The 15,660-nt window shown below is 47.4% G+C and overlaps 1 protein-coding gene across 4 annotated transcripts in view; it reads left to right on the forward strand.

The window, feature by feature from the left end:
• Samd4a (sterile alpha motif domain containing 4A) overlaps positions 1–15,660 on the forward strand; it is a 213,697-nt gene that overhangs the window by 174,485 nt on the left and 23,552 nt on the right. For all 4 annotated transcript variants that reach the window (XM_041633953.1, XM_041633955.1, XM_041633956.1 and 1 more), the window contains 3 exons: positions 2,234–2,343; positions 4,591–4,677; positions 12,793–13,111. In XM_041633953.1, the coding sequence (XP_041489887.1) occupies positions 2,234–2,343; positions 4,591–4,677; positions 12,793–13,111 (516 nt within the window). The remainder of the gene's footprint in view (positions 1–2,233; positions 2,344–4,590; positions 4,678–12,792; positions 13,112–15,660) is intronic.

The following is a 15,660-nucleotide window of genomic DNA, read 5'->3' on the forward strand; positions in this document are numbered from 1 at the left end:
TATCAGAGATCCCCATCTGTGCTCCTCACACCACTGCAAGTACCCTCAGCAGGCTGGTGGCCACTTGCTGTGTCCACAATCCTGAGCCTTGGTATGGTTTTCCCAGGAGGCAAAGCCTGAAGTCAGAGTTGACTGGCTTCCATCAGCCCTAGTTATCTATTCTAAACCTTGAAAAAGGGGGAAGATCTCCCGTCTTTGAATGCCTGTGGTAGCTCATCACTGCCTCACAATGAAACACTTTGTAATCAATGGTACAAAATCTTGTGACCAATTTGAGTAGGGATGGGATGATGCGTTGTTTTTTACTCTTTTGGCTCTTTTGCTTCTCAGGGAGGCCTGCCACCCATCTCCCAAATAAATAAACGGAGGCTTATTATTATTAATGAATATCTGGCCTTAGTTTGGCTTGTTTCTTGCCAACTTTTCTTAAATTATCCCGTCTATCTTTTGCTTCTGGGCTTTTATCTTTCTCTATTTCTTTTTTTTAATATTTATTTATTATGTATACAATATTCTGTCTGTGTGTATGTCTGCAGGCCAGAAGAGGGCACCAGACGTCATTACAGATGGTTGTGAGCCACCATGTGGTTGCTGGGAATTGAGCTCAGAACCTTTGGAAGAGCAGACAATGCTCTTAACCACTGAGCCATCTCTCCAGCCCCATCTTTCTCTATTTCTGTATACCTTTCCTTACTTCTTACTCCAAGGCTTGCTGTGTAGCTGGGTGGCTGGTCCCTTGAGTCCCCCTCCTTTGCTTGCTCCATGAGCTTTCTTCTTTCGTTTTCTCCTCCTTCTCATTCTCTCTGCCTGCAAACCCTGCCTATCCTTTCTCCTGCCTTGCTATTGGCCATTCAGCTCTTTATTAGCCCAATCAGGTGTTTTAGACAGGCACAGTAACACAGCTTCACAGAGTTAAATAAATGCAACATAAAAGAATGCAGCACATCTTTGCCTCATTAAACTAGTATTCCACATTGTGTACAAATGTAACACCTCTTAAAATAATATTCTACAATAATACCTCATAGAAAGCATGAATGACACTTACCCAGTGCCTTAGAATCTCAGAAGACTTGCAATCTCTATTTACGTAACTTCCTGCTGGCAATCTCCACAGCTCTTGTGAGGATTTGGTACAATGTAGGAATGGGCTGATACTCGGGAGACCTAGGTTCTAGTCCCCTCTTGACCATATTCTTATTCTGTGATCTAGATTTAATGGCACAAATGTTGCCATCTATACAGTGAATAGGGGTAAGGAAAGACAATTCTGGAAACATTTTTGAAGATCATCTCAGTTCAAAAATTCTGACTTGAGAGTCTTTGGGCAAATGATTTATTTTAGTTGTAATTAGCAAAACAATGGCTCAGCAGCTTTTCCCTCCAGAAATTTTCTTAACTCTAAACTACTGAACTTGAGATTTGCCTCAGTTGTGCCTCGAATCGTCCATCATCCCATGGTCCAGGTAGCATTTGCATTCTTGGTGTTGTGATATCTATGTCAAAGACACATTCAAATGCATCCCAAAGGTTGGAAAAGTGTCTCGCAACTCTCCCCCAACAATGGCAATGCAGTAGTCAAGGATGCCCTTTATCCCACGGGGGGCTAAGGAGGCAGAGGAAGCATCAGGCAGGGCATTTATGGGGTGCAACTGTTGCATATATCTCCTGCTTCTAGAAGAGGCTGGCATAGCGTATGGAGATTTGTGTTGAGCCTCCAAAAAAGAAAGCCAAGAAAAAGAGAAAGTGTCTTGGAGGTATATATAGACGGTCGTGTCTATTTTCTGTGTTCTAAGTTAGTTCCTCCCAAGACAACACTAAAACAGCCCAGCTAAGACAGTGGCCCTTTGCATTTTTTTTATTATGGTGAATTCCTTTGATAACTTTAAAGGTACTCCGGAAGAGCCTACATAAAAACCTGTGTACGTGTGTGTGTGTGTGTGTGTGTGTGTGTGTGTGTGTGTGTGTGTAATTTCTGTTTGCCCTGAAATGTTTAGCGCAAAGTTAGCAATGTCTGTTCTGAGGTAGAATAAAGGGACCCAGTGGGGTTGTCAGGTCAGCCCAAAGCTTTCTGAGGCATCATTTGCTGCCCAAATGAAGTAATAACTTTTTTCTTTTTTTCTTTCCTCTGACCATCACCCTCTCCCTTTTGACACCCCTTTGTCCCATCTTTTGTCACCTCTTCTTGTTCCTTTCATTTCTCTCCCCATTTCTTGCGCATCTTGCACTACAGATGTTCCAGCTTGGTTGAAAAGCCTCCGCCTGCACAAATACGCTGCTCTGTTCTCGCAGATGACTTACGAGGAGATGATGGCCCTCACTGAGTGTCAACTGGAGGCTCAGGTATGTGCATGCTCGAGGGAACCCTTCCCTGAGACAGAACTTGTTTAGACCCATAACTTACCTAGCCACTCAGTAGCTTGCCTGGATCTAGGACCTGCCTGGTACTAGCTGGGTCCCATGATAAGTAAGCCTAAGTTCTTGCCTTGACAGCTCAGTGGAAGACAAAGATCAGTAGGCACTCATGGGCCAGTGGAAGGGAGAGCATGTTAGGAAAAGACAGATCCAAATACACCAGAAAAAGTTCTGGGTGCTAAGAAAGAACCTGCAGCACTTCCTAGAAGTGACCTTGCCTCAATGTTCCAAAGAGCATTGCTCCCTAGCTCTTTTCGCCCCTCTATCGAGCCAGGACTTGTTTGGGTAGGGACAGATTCCTTGTCTGTTTATGCAGACTGCTTACATATCCACTAACTTCTAACTGGGCCAGTCGGGAGAACACCACACACTCCATGACAGTTGGGATAGCAGCACAAACTCCACGACAGTCGGGAAAGCGGCACACACTCCATGATGACAGTCGGAAGAGCACCACACACTCCATGACAGTCGGGAGAGCCGAGCACACTCCATGACACTTTTCCAAATTTTTTCTGCTAGTCTTAGTTGAGATTGGAGTGAATTGTTTAAAATATTTCCTTCTAATCAGCTCAAATAGTATGGGACAATGACTGGGAATGAGATATCCAGGTCTCAGAATTTACTCCCTTCTGAAGTCCTAAAAGGGCAGAATTCCTCAAGTGTGAATGCCAAAGACCAGGCAACAGTGCTCCTCAAACTAGGAATGTTTCTGCCATGCCAGGCTCTAGCCAACAGAGCTAATGGATGCTTTTGTCTCCCTGTTGAAAATGCTGTTTGTGTGTCTCAAACTGACCCCAGCTTCCTTTGAGCAATGATTTGAAGAAAACGGTGCTCTAAATGAGTTGATATTTCTCCTGCAGGAAAGAAAGATTGTAGCATGTGGGCATGGCCTGTCCAGTCGCATGCCTTCCTGCCGACATCGGCTTTCCTCGTATTCGGTACCCTCCGTTCCCCCTCTACAGGTCCGGCAAAATACCAGTACTGAGAGCCAGACAAAGCCTGAAGTCACTGAACATTCTCAGAGAGTCAAAAGCACCAATGTCAACTTCCTAACATTTCTCCCACCACTTCTTGGATCTCAGCTTCTGCCTGAGATCCCAGGGGTTGATGGGAACTATTTCAAAGAGCAATTTGTGTTTAGGTCAAAGCTGAGAGAGAATCTAAGTCATCAGTTGTTCAGAGAGAGAGAGAGAGAGAGAGAGAGAGAGAGAGAGAGAGAGAGGAGAGAGAGAGGAAAAAGAAAGAAAGAAAGAAAGAAAGAAAGAAAGAAAAAAGACATAGAGGGCAGTGCTAGAGCCTGACACAAACTTTTCAAAATAATTGAATTCATTTTGTTCTGAAAATTACAGCTAAACAGAAATACATCCCCAGTGTTTCCAGACGAGATGCCACTGTCACTCTTGTCTCCTCCCTGGTTAAGAGGGATTTTGGAATAGTGGCACCTGAACAGAAATTCCCCAGAAATTTGCCTTAGGGCACCTGGTTAGAAAAAGGATCCTTTACTGAGAAATGGTGAGACTCGACCACCACAAGGCTCTGATGAAATCCTCTCACTTACTGCTGTAGCCAGTTTAAAATAACATCCACAACTCTGCACAGTTACCTGGAGTGAAATGAATTCCACTTTTCATAGTGGAAAGGAAAAGGAAGGTTGCAGATTTACAGGAATTCCCTGTGTGCTGGTGCACACAGGCAGCACTAAGCTTCATGGCTTCTGCAGATGCGCAGCTTCAGGAAGGCCTTGCGCACGCAAAGACCAAAGAGGGGTCTCAGGGAAACAAGAGGGACTGAAGTAGCACCACCTGAGGACAGGTGTCTCTGAACTAATATATATATATATATAATTTATATTGTAATAATATAATACACATATATAATTTATATAATAATATATATAATTTAAGATGGTGAAAAAAATCTCATGTTGCATGGGATAATCAGCTGTTGTACACCTCTCTGTCTTGAAGGTCATGATCAAGCTTATAGCCAGACGGAGTCAGGAGAGGAGTCAGGAGAGGTTTAGGACAGTGATATCAACAAGAAGAAACGCATATTGGTCAATTTGTGAACATGTAGGAACAAAAAAGACAAAGTAATACATAGCCTCTGAGAGTCTCTAAGCTGATTCTTGAAAATGAGATATTCTAATATATTTTTTGCATTTAATTACAGAATGTTACCAAAGGCGCAAGACACAAAATTGTAATCAGTATTCAGAAGCTCAAAGAAAGACAAAATCTCCTGAAGTCTTTGGAAAGGGTAAGTGAGCAATTAGCCCAGGGGACATTTCCACCTGCTTCCTGGGAAGAGAGTAAAGAGACCCAGCTAAGGATGTAATTTATTAGGTCTTGGAGTCCATGTGACTTCCTGGTTATTCATGCTTCCTTAGATCCGGATGCTGTGTGAACTAATCCCTCTGGGTCCAAGCTGCTAGTGACCTACCATGCTTGCCTTGGGTGAAGTGAGACTAATGCTCCCTCCATGGGTCTATAACACCTGTAGGCCACCATAGAGCATGGTGAGATAACCTACACACAGCAAAGGATGGCACGGACAGAGCAGCACAGGAAATGCCAGTATGCCTGTTCCAGCTGTCTACCCTGAGCATCTGGTTTAGAGAAAGCCACCCAGGGGTGGCAAACATTAGCAGGTAGACTTTAGGATCCAGTGGGGAGAGGGTCGAATGTATTGGCACAGCTAGAGTTGGCTTCAGACTTCAACTTAACAGCAGGTGACATCTCCACGACTCAGCCAGGAACCACCACAAAGCAGTGCGACACCCACAGCAATCTGCAACCGTGAGCCCCGACACCATGCTGGGGTGACAGTGACTCACGGGCTCCAAGTTCCTTTCTTTGCTCATTTTCCTCAGAAAGATGCCTGCGGACTAGCGGAAGTTCCTTGTTTGTGATGTTGTCTGTTGGTTCTGGAGTTGAGCAGTTTTCAGATGCCTGGCATCCCACTAGCTGCCAGCACAAGTGTAGACTGTGAATCTCTTAGCAAACCCAGGAAGCCTTTGGAAAGGGACAAGGCAGGGCTCCACCAAGTTCCTAAAGCAAGTGTTTTAATGGAGTGAGAATTTTTTTAAAAAGCTATTCACAAAGATATGTGTGTGCTTAGTGTTATGTATAGCATGTTAAGTTGCATTTAGTATGTGCCAAGAGACATCATTTATATTTGAAAAACAGATATCAAAAATGCATCAGAAAATTTCTTTTTAAAATCCCTTCATGGGCAGATAGGTAGGAACTACTCACATGCACATCCCTGGGTAAAGCATGCTCTTAAACAAAGGGAATTAGACATGACATGCAAGCTCTCCACCTAAACCTGAGGATTGGGTGTTGTTCTTAATGTTATGCTAACTTCTCTGCCAAGCAGCTTGTCTAACAGAGTGATTATGACTATTTTTAATCTAAGAAACTGTTCTCTTTTGGAGAACATTCAAAAAGCCAATTTACTCATTGTCCATTGGAAACTACACAAAGTGTTTTGAATGAAGATTAAATTGTAAGCCTGTTCCCTCTCATTTCTGGAACATCCTTTAGGAATGCATTAATAGCTTCTGTGAATGCAGAAGCAGGGCTCTCTCTTGCCTTCACCCTTGAGCTGACATCCATGTATCGTGTGTGTGTGTGTGCGTGTGTGTGTGTGCGTGTGTGTGTGTGTGTGCGTGTGTGTGTGTGTACACGTGTGTGTGTGTGTTAAAGGGGTCATGTTCCTTTCACTTGGGATCAGTTAAGTCAGTGATATTCTGTGTCGTAGAGTTATATCTAGAATTACATTGACTATACAAAAATGCTTCCTCCATGATCTCCTGAAGTAGAAAAGATAAAAAGAGGCCAAATGTACCATGACGGCAGCCTAGCAAGAGGAATGCGAGTTCATTCTCTTTGCCTTCCCGGAGACCGGAAAGCAGTGCCTGTCAGATGACCGCAGTAAGCTAACCCAGGGTGTGCTGGGAGCCTGAGTGCTGCGGTGTCCCCCCAGGGGAATACATCCTTGAGGGCTGAGTCCCGACTTGCTCCTTTGGTGCCCACGAAACTTTCCTGCTGTTTAAGGCAGGGAACTCTTAGTCACCTGCCACTGCTGGTGGCTCAGGGACTCGGCTGAGGCATTCTCACAACCCTGGCTGATGACGCTGTTGGAAATGTCACCACCCCTGCCTGCCTCTGGCATTCTTACCTCACATAGAACCCACATTTCTAAGGAGATAGCTGGGACCCCGCCCGTAGCTAGTTCATAATCAGTAGAAGCTGCTGGCTGCATGTTCCAAGCCCTTCCATTCAGTTACCGAACGCTTGCTAAGCAGATGTTTGGACACACTTTGCTCATCCTTGCAGGGTAACTGTGAGTGGTATGTGTTTCCTGCCCCTGGGCATCTTGGAATGTGCACTGCAACAAAGATATGGTAGCCGCTGAGCTCACACCCCAGGGTGATTTGTGCCATCTTTGAGGGCAGAGCGAGAACTTCCCTAAACACCTTGGTAGATGCCAGATGCTATTGGGGTCTTGTGGACCCCTGTAGCCCAGATAAAATGGTGGAAATGGAGAACTCATGTGAAAGGAGCCCAGAAATTGTTAAAAAGGTTTGGATCAGATGGTTTGGGTTTGGTTTGGCTTTTGGGTTTTAGTTTTTTGAGACAGGGTTTCTCTGTAGCTTTGGATCCTGTCCAAGAACCTGCGCTTGTAGACCAGGCTGGCCTCGAACTCACAGAGATCTGCCTGCCTCTGGCTCCATAGTGCTGGGATTAAAGGGATATGCCACCACCTCTGCCCCACTTGGTTTGGGTTAGATGAAGTGGCATTTGGGGACAGAATCATAGGACTTACTGGGGGCCTGGGGAGAAAGGGGGTTGAGCTTGCTGCGGCACCTGTGAGACACCAAAGCGGAAATGGCAGGTTGGTAACCACAAAGCAAATTTGAGTCCTAGGCATGGCAGGCCACAAATGACTCAACTGTGAGCGAGCGTCCCCAAGAGCGTGTCTGAGTGACAAGGGCTGAAGGAGTGCCATCAGAGAGGACCTGTGTTAACAGAGACTGATCTGAGAGCCCTGCCTCGAGGGACCAGGGAGGGCGAAAGAATCCCAACGAGGTCCGTGAATGTGTCACAGACTGTAAAGACTGGGCATGGCCTCTGCACTGGCGATCGGCGGGCACTGCGGCCATGGAGAGAGGAGGTTTCCAGAGACTGTTAGAGATCCAGAGCAGAAAGTCTAGCAGCACGAGTGTGGCTGTGTGGTGACGCATAAGCGCCGGGTTGTGGGCTTCATGAGCTGCTGGAGAGAAGAGGAAAAGGAAATTCAGAAGAGCTTTTTCTCAATATTAATATTTAACAAGGATAAATGTCCCCATGTGCTGTTATACATTGTCTCTCCTTTTCAACACACTTCTGGGTTCTGAAACAGAACCATTCTCTGGGCCTGTAACCTTGATGCTGAGCAAGGAGCTAGGAGATGCGTGTGTATCGTGCACACACACACACACACACACACACACACACACACACACACACATTCTGTTGATTCCTGCTCAGAGAAAGAAAGCTGCTTCTCTAGATGTCTATGCCTTTTCTTCAGACATTCCAGACCTTGGCCTTTTGAGGTTACATCTGTGACCCTGCTTTTGGCAACTACTGCAGAGCAACAGTAGCTCAACTCAATAGCATTGTGTGATAAATATCTCCAGGGAACAATGCCTTTTACTAGCAAGGCACCTTTGGTGGATACAGCCAAGGGAGGTCTTGTGCGCACCGTTGCATGTGGCCCCACAGTCTCCTCACAAAGCATTCAGGACAGAGGCCTCTTTTGAGAAAATGGAACTCAGAGGAGTGCACCTGCCCTAGCAAGTGGATTCATGGTGAGCCCTGCAAAATCATCTCCCCTTCATCTCTTGGTATCTCATGTATTTGTTTGTCTTGTCCAGTAATGCAAAACACATGAGGGTGGGGGAGAGGGGAGACAGACAACAAGAGGGGGAGAGAGAGAGAGAAAGAGAGAGAGAGAGAGAGGAGAGAGGAGACAGAGAAGAGAGATTGTGAACTAAAAAACCAGCAAGCCCATTTGTAGTGGTATTTCGTTTGTATGTTAATAAATAAAGCTTGCCTGATGATCAGAAAAGTAAAGCAGTCACACTGGCCAACCTTACAGACCAGGATATGGTAACACACACCTTTAATCCCAGGAGCCACACTAGTTTGCCATAGAACTGTGGTGGTGCACGCTCTTAATCCCACAACTAGAGAGGAGACAGGAGGAGACAGCTCTTGCTCTCAGTCTCATTCTGAGGTTTCCTGGAGGCAGGATCACCACTTCTGACTGAGGTAGAGGTAAGAGCCAGTGGCTGGTTGTTTTGCTTTTCTGGTCTTCAGGTTGAACCCCAATTTCTCTATCTGAGCTTTCATTAATCACGCATCACCCATTTTGTCCCCGAGCTCCTGTCCACATGCTATCTTGCCATCGCAGTCTTGGGAATGTCTCTCAGGGTAGGGGTGAGGACTTGCCTTTATATTCCCACGTAGCACAGTGCCTCGCTGCTGGCGAGCTCAGCTGCTGGCTGGTGGATGGAGGAGGAGAGGGCACAGATTTAGGTAGAAACAGGAACCCTATATGTTATGAAACCTTCAAATTATCACCACCTGGAGGGAAGGATGGGGCCAGGGACATTCCAGGAGCACTCTGGGAGCACTGTGGCTGCCCCCAAGCTCTCTTTCAGATGGTTTATACATGGTTTTAACCATGCTCAGGAAAGGCGTCAAACAAGCACCCTTCCAAGGCCTTGTAAGCCAGCGCTAGGCTGATGTTACTATAATTTCCCTCCCATTTGTCCCCTGAAATATCTCCTCAGAAGTGCCACCCGACGAGCCCGACTTCCTGTCACCTGCCTTCAGATAAGTCCTTGCTGGGCAGCTTTAAGGCAGGGTCATTGAGCAGCTTCATTTTGCCTTTGTATTTATAATGTAGGATTACATTTGAGGCATGAAGGATCAATAGAGACTTGTCAATGCGGAAAATTAATTCCCACAGCTAAAGGAGAACACTAGATCGGGTTCCCTTCAGACTGCCTCCTGGCTTGCTGCTCACTGTGGACACTCAGCTGAGATCAGGAATGTAACCTGATGGTCACAGTTTATTGAGACAGGGTCTGTCACTGTCTACAACTCACGGAATAGGTTAGGCTAGCTGGCCAGTGAGCCATAAGGACCCACCTGTCTCTGTCACTTCAGGTCTGTGATCACAAGCACACACTACCACACCTGGCTTCTGTCCCAGTCACCTCAGGTCTGTGATCACAGGCATGCACTACCACACCTGGCTTCTGTCCCTGTCACCTCGGGTCTGTGATCACAAGCACACACCACCACATCTGGCTTCTGTCCCTGTCACCTCAGGTCTGGGATCACAAGTGTGCACTATCACACCTGGCTTCTGTCTCTGTCACCTCAGGTCTGGGATCACGAGCACACACTACCACACCTGGCTTTTTTTTTTTTTAATAAAGAAGCCATTTTACTGTATTTAACCACTGAGCCATCTCTCCAGCTGATTCTCTGTAATTCCCGATGGCCCCTCAGGGCTGTCCTTTGTGTCTGTCCCCATCCTTTTTTTAACATATCAATCCCAGTTCTCCCTCCCACCTCTTCTCCCTCTCCCCCAACTTTCCCCCACCTCCACCCCAAACCCCATGCACTCAAAAGAGAGGGTAAGGCCTCCCCTGGGGAAGCCACCTAGGTCTGTCCCATGACCTCATCAAGGGAGGACCAAACCTCTCCCCCCACCCCATCCCCGCCTTGCCTAGGCTGAGCGAGATGACTCTCCATAAAGAATGGGCTCCTCAAAGTCAATTCACACATTAGATCCTGGTCCCACGCCAGCGGCCCCATATACTGCCCAGGTCACACCACTGACAGCTGTTTTTAGGGGGCCTATTCGGTTCTGTGCAGGTTCGCCAGTTAGTCCAGAGTCAATGATCTCCCACTAGATCAGGGCAGCTGTTTCTATGGTTCCCCATCATGGTCTTGACCCCTTGTTCATATAATTGCTCCTCCCTCACTTGGATTGTGCTCCAGGAGCTTGGCCCAGTGGTTAGTAGTGGATCTCTGCATCTGCTTCCATCTGCTTCTGCAAGAGGGTTCTAGATGCTCTGAGGTTGTGGAACTGTAGACTGGTCATTGTTTTATGTCTGGTACCCACTTTTGAGTACCAGACTTCACTCAGGATGGTTTTTATTTTTCTAATTCCATCCATTTGCCTACAAGTTTAAAGATGTCATTGTTTTTTTACCGCTGAGTAGTGCTCCATTGTGTAAATGTACCACATTTTCTTCATCAACCGCTGTGGAAATGAGTATGGTGATTTAGCAGAAAATTAGTAATCAATTTTATCTTTTTATGTAAGTTCTGGGGATTGCACACAGGTCTTTAGCTTACAAAACCAGCACTTTACCAACTGAGCCATCTTCATGGTTTCATTTCTTGCTATGGTTGTTTCCCCGCCCCTGCAGAAGATGAACATAGGAGCTATAAAGTTAGGGTGTATCTGCATCAGTTCGGCTCTTAGTGTAACCAAAAGCTCCCACGTATGCCATGAAGTCCAGAACCATGTGATACAAGCCAGAAAGAGCTCTTTGGCAATTGACAGTGTCTCAGACACATTTGCTAACCTGGGTGACACTGGCCACTGGGGGCATCATGGCAAGATTATATGTGACCCCTGGCTTGCCCCACCTGTTTCCCCTTTACAGAGCCACATTTCCGAAATCTAAGGGTTGAGGAGCAGAGACAGGTAGACTTTCTCTTCAATTTAGACTATACGTGGCTCTGAGCAGGGTTAGGATATTTCTAGTAGCTAATTAAAATTTCACTTCCTTCTTTAGTAAAATTTGTGGCAACTAGGCCAAATGGCAATTCTCGCTTCACTTCTACACACACAGCCCACCCAAAGAGCGGCCTTCCCCCAATGAAAGAGTTTGGCTTGCCAATGTCTGCTGCCTTTCAGAGCTGAGGAGCACCCCATGCCTGTGTCCATCAGCTTTCCTTTGTCCGGTCCACCGACTGGAGAGGTTGGGGTCAGAAGTGCTCTTGTTCCTCAAGTCTGTGTTCATTAACACCATCAAGCCGTTTTCCTGCACAAGAGGGCTTTAGAAATGCTTTGGGCTTTTGTGTGTCAAGCTTTTTAAATCACATTCTTGTTCCTCTGAGCTCTCACGACAGTAAGTGCCTCGCTGTGGTCAGGGCCCTGGTAGGCAGTGTCCTTCCTAGGTCCCGGAGAGAACCAATCGAACTGATAAGCACTGGGAGCTACGTGGTGACAAGGAACCATCATACCCTTCACACCAGGATGACCCCAGCCAGTACCCAAGCCACCTGGACTTGTCCAAATTCCGTCATCCCTACCAGAACCCACTTTCTTTTTTTTTAAAAACAAAAATGTTCTTTATTTGTATAAAGCACTAAAATCGTCTCAGCAGTCCCCAGTCACTTTCAATAGTCTTCACCGCAGTCACTCACCCAGCTCACAGTATCCAGCTATATTACATTACTTGTCAACCTCAAGACAAAAAAGTGCGTGGAGCACTGAATGGGGAGAAAGGGAAGGCCAGCAGACACTTTCAAAGCCACAGCGTGGCAGCTCTGGTGCTAGATTCCCCAGCACCGTTATATCTGCCTGGAGCTTCAGAGGCATTTCAGGAGGATGAAGGAATCTGAGGAACTTGCACTTTGGGATAGTATATAGGTTATTAAAGATCCTAGACTGGAAGATGAAATAAGTAAAAGGAGGAGAAAGTGGGGCTTTCATTTCTTCTTCTAATACGTAATGTTCAGAATATAGAAATGTTTGTATAAAGTAGTCAATGTTTGTGGTGTATGCATGGGTATGTACTCAAGCCGTATGTGTGTGTATGTGTGTGTGTGTGTGTGTGCGCGCGCGTGTGTGCGTGTGCGCGCGCTGGGGCAGAGGTTGATAGTTGACATCAGGTGTCTTCCTCACTCTATTTTATTCATTTTTTTTCCTTTTGGTTTTTCAAGACAGGGTTTCTTTGTAGCTTTGGAGCCTGTCCTGAAATTAGCTCTTGTAGACCAGGCTGGCCTCAAACTCACAGAGAACCGCCTGCCTCTCTCTCTGCCGAGTGCTGGGATTAAAGGTGTGTGCCACCGCTGCCTGGCTTCTATTTTACTCATTTTAAAAAATGGGATCTTTCACTGAGCCCGGAGCTAACTGGTTCTGCTAGGTCAGACACTTAGGGAGCCTTTCTCTCACCAACACTGGGATTACAGATGTGCACTTAGACACACACATATCACTTACATGTTCTGTGGGAGCAGAGAGTAGAGATGAGGGCCTGAACTCACTTCCGTCCCCTCTCTAACCCAGGACATCATCGAAGGGGGCAGCCTGCGCATCCCCCTCCAGGAGCTGCATCAGATGATTCTGACACCCATCAAGGCTTACAGCTCTCCCAGTACCACTCCGGAGGCGCGCCGCCATGAGCCTTCACTGATGGGCCCGGAGAACCCCAGCACCGATGGCAAAGATGGTGCCGCAGGGGCCAACAGTGTCACCGCCAGTGCTTCAGCCGGCGCCAGCGGGGGGCTGCAACCACCCCAGCTCAGCAGCTGTGATGGGGAGCTGGCTGTCGCCCCTCTGCCGGAGGGGGACCTCCCTGGGCAGTTCACAAGAGTAATGGGAAAAGGTATTGTTCTCTCTAGGGAGCCCTAGCCAAAACCAAGAGTCCTGGGGGATGGAACAGGGTTCGGGGGAGCTAAAAGAGCTTTCTGTCCCTGTTAGCAGCATTAACCCCCTAGAGAAAACGGGGTTTTCCTAATGGGCGGTCTCAGCTCCAGCCTGTGGACCTCTCTAGACATGCTAAGCCCTTACAGTACGGCACCTATTGGGCCTTGAACCTTCAGGGAAGAAGGTAGGGAAAAGATGCTTCAGGATACAAAACCCTCACTGACCCCTTCCCCAAAGCAGCAGTGGCTGGGAATTGGTGAAGACCCAGAGCTTGAGTCCAGAGCCCAGCAGCACAACCTACCAAGTCCCCAGGCCCTGGGGCTTCCCAGTCATCTGGTAATTCAGTCAGAGAGTGGTCAGGCCTCCGACAACTCTTAGTGCAAAGCTGTTTTATTCTGCCTCCTGGGTTTACATCCTCCCTTCCCCTTTCATCCACCTCACAGGATGCTCTGGTGGCCTTGGACTGTTGGCTTGGGGTTACTTGATAATTCCTGTGTACCAGAGGCCTGTATATCCATGATTCTCCTAGGTGACTTAGGTGAACCCCAAATGCCACATTTCACAGAAAAGGAATCCAAGATTTAGAGATTTGAAACCCTCAGCTTCTCCACCTTCCAGCCCCATGGTAATCAGGAGACCGAGCATGGCTGAATTCCATACGATGCTCCCCTTTGCGGCATTGGTAGTGCCCAAGCCCAAAGGATCACTTGGCAGCTGCTCTCACCACCTCCATTCCATACTTCAGCAGCCTCTGCGGCTGAGCTCCCAGAAGTCTGTGTTCTCTTGCTCCTGGGTGAGGCACATGAGCTCCCTGTGTCTGGAGCAGGGTCCTGCTGGCCGGAAGGAGACACTAAGTACCCATTCTGAGTGGATGCAGGACTGTGGTCTCGCTCCTCACTTTAACCATACACAACTGCATGAGACAGCTTTGGCTGAAACACTCCTTCCCGCCCTCCAGTTCCTTCACCTTGGCTCTCCTTCCTCATCCTCTAAGGGCCACAACCGAGCCTTCCTGTGCCTGAGGCAGTCTACCAGGTCCTCTGGGCTGCATGAGGTATCCTTCTCCCACCCTCCCAGCCCCTTGGTCTCCTCATCTTAGCTCAGTTGACACTTATACTGCAGCCATCTATTTGCCTGACTGTTAACCCCATTAACTAGTGCCATCTGGCCACTTTTAATAGCCACAGAGTACACGGGGCCTGCCTGATGATAGGTATCTGGTAAGTGCCAGGGTGCGGGAAATGAAGGCTGATTCACACAACCTGGAGCTGGACCTGTGCACGGTAGCCGTGGCCAGACTGTGGCCTCCTCAGGGCAGGACAGCTCTAAGTGGGCCTTGTGGGTCACACCACCCTTCCTGCCTGCGCTACTCTCTGCTTTCCCTGCGGATGCCAGCACTTTCCTTTAAATAAGTGGACCCCTGGGCCTTGTAGATAAACGGACCCCGCCTATGGTACAATTCTTCTAGGGACCTAAATCCTTTTAATTCTGGGCTGGGGGTGAGCTGGTGGCCAGAGCAGGCCTTTTCAGCCTTCCCGTCCCTCAGCTCTGCTGGGTCCTGGGAAAGACCTGCACAGCGAATCTACCTGAAGGAGCTCCATCCTCCTATCTCTGCACATAGGGGATCACTGTGGGGCTCAGCCCTAGGAGATGTAACTCCTCACACGACCTCAGCTGACATTGTAATTCCTGTGTGAGAAGCCACAACCCAACTGACACTCGGCATGCACCATATATTAAACAGGGGTGGCTCCTGTTGAATGTGGGGTTGTCCTTGCGGAACCTTTAGAATCTGTGAGTGTGTCCATTCTTTTTTTTTAAGATTTATTTATTATGTATACAATGTTCTGTCTGCATATATGCCTGTAGGCCAGAAGAAGGTGCCAGATCTCATTACAGATGGTTGTGAGCCACCATGTGGTTGCTGGGAACTGAACTCAGGACCTTTGGAAGAGCAGTCAGAGCTCTTAACCACTGAGTCATCTCTCCAGGCCTATAATCACCCATTCTTACACAGGCTTTAAGATTCTCTTCTGAAGCTTGGTAGGATTTCCATAAACATTACATATTTGCATATTTCTGTCAATATGGAAAGCCCCACTCTTTTTTTTAAGGCTGCACGGTGTCCCGCTGTATATCTAAATCCCAAGTTAGTTAACAAGCTCCCCCATGGGCAGCCCTTGAGACTGTTTCCAAGTTTCTCTTGCACACACTGTTGTTCTGAAAGCCTGTGTGTAGTGACACAGAATTGGTGCGGATCTGTGTCAGGATGTTTGGAGTGGGAAAGGGGTGAGGTCTGATCCCTGGCTTTCAAGCTTGGTGTGCTTTGATTGACAGACACCCAACTCTCTGACTCCTTTTGCAGGTGTCCTTTATGGCAAGGGCAGAGTGGGCCATGAACCATAAGAAACCTAGTATATTACCAGGTGTGGTAACACATGCACTTGGAAGGCAAAGGTGGATCTCTGAGGTTGAGGTCTCAGATCTACAAAGCGAGTTCCAAGATAG

This window comes from Microtus oregoni, unplaced genomic scaffold (assembly GCF_018167655.1).
Source record: "Microtus oregoni isolate MIOR12 unplaced genomic scaffold, Mior012 000045F_ref0000178, whole genome shotgun sequence".
Classification (NCBI taxonomy): Eukaryota; Metazoa; Chordata; class Mammalia; order Rodentia; family Cricetidae; genus Microtus; species Microtus oregoni.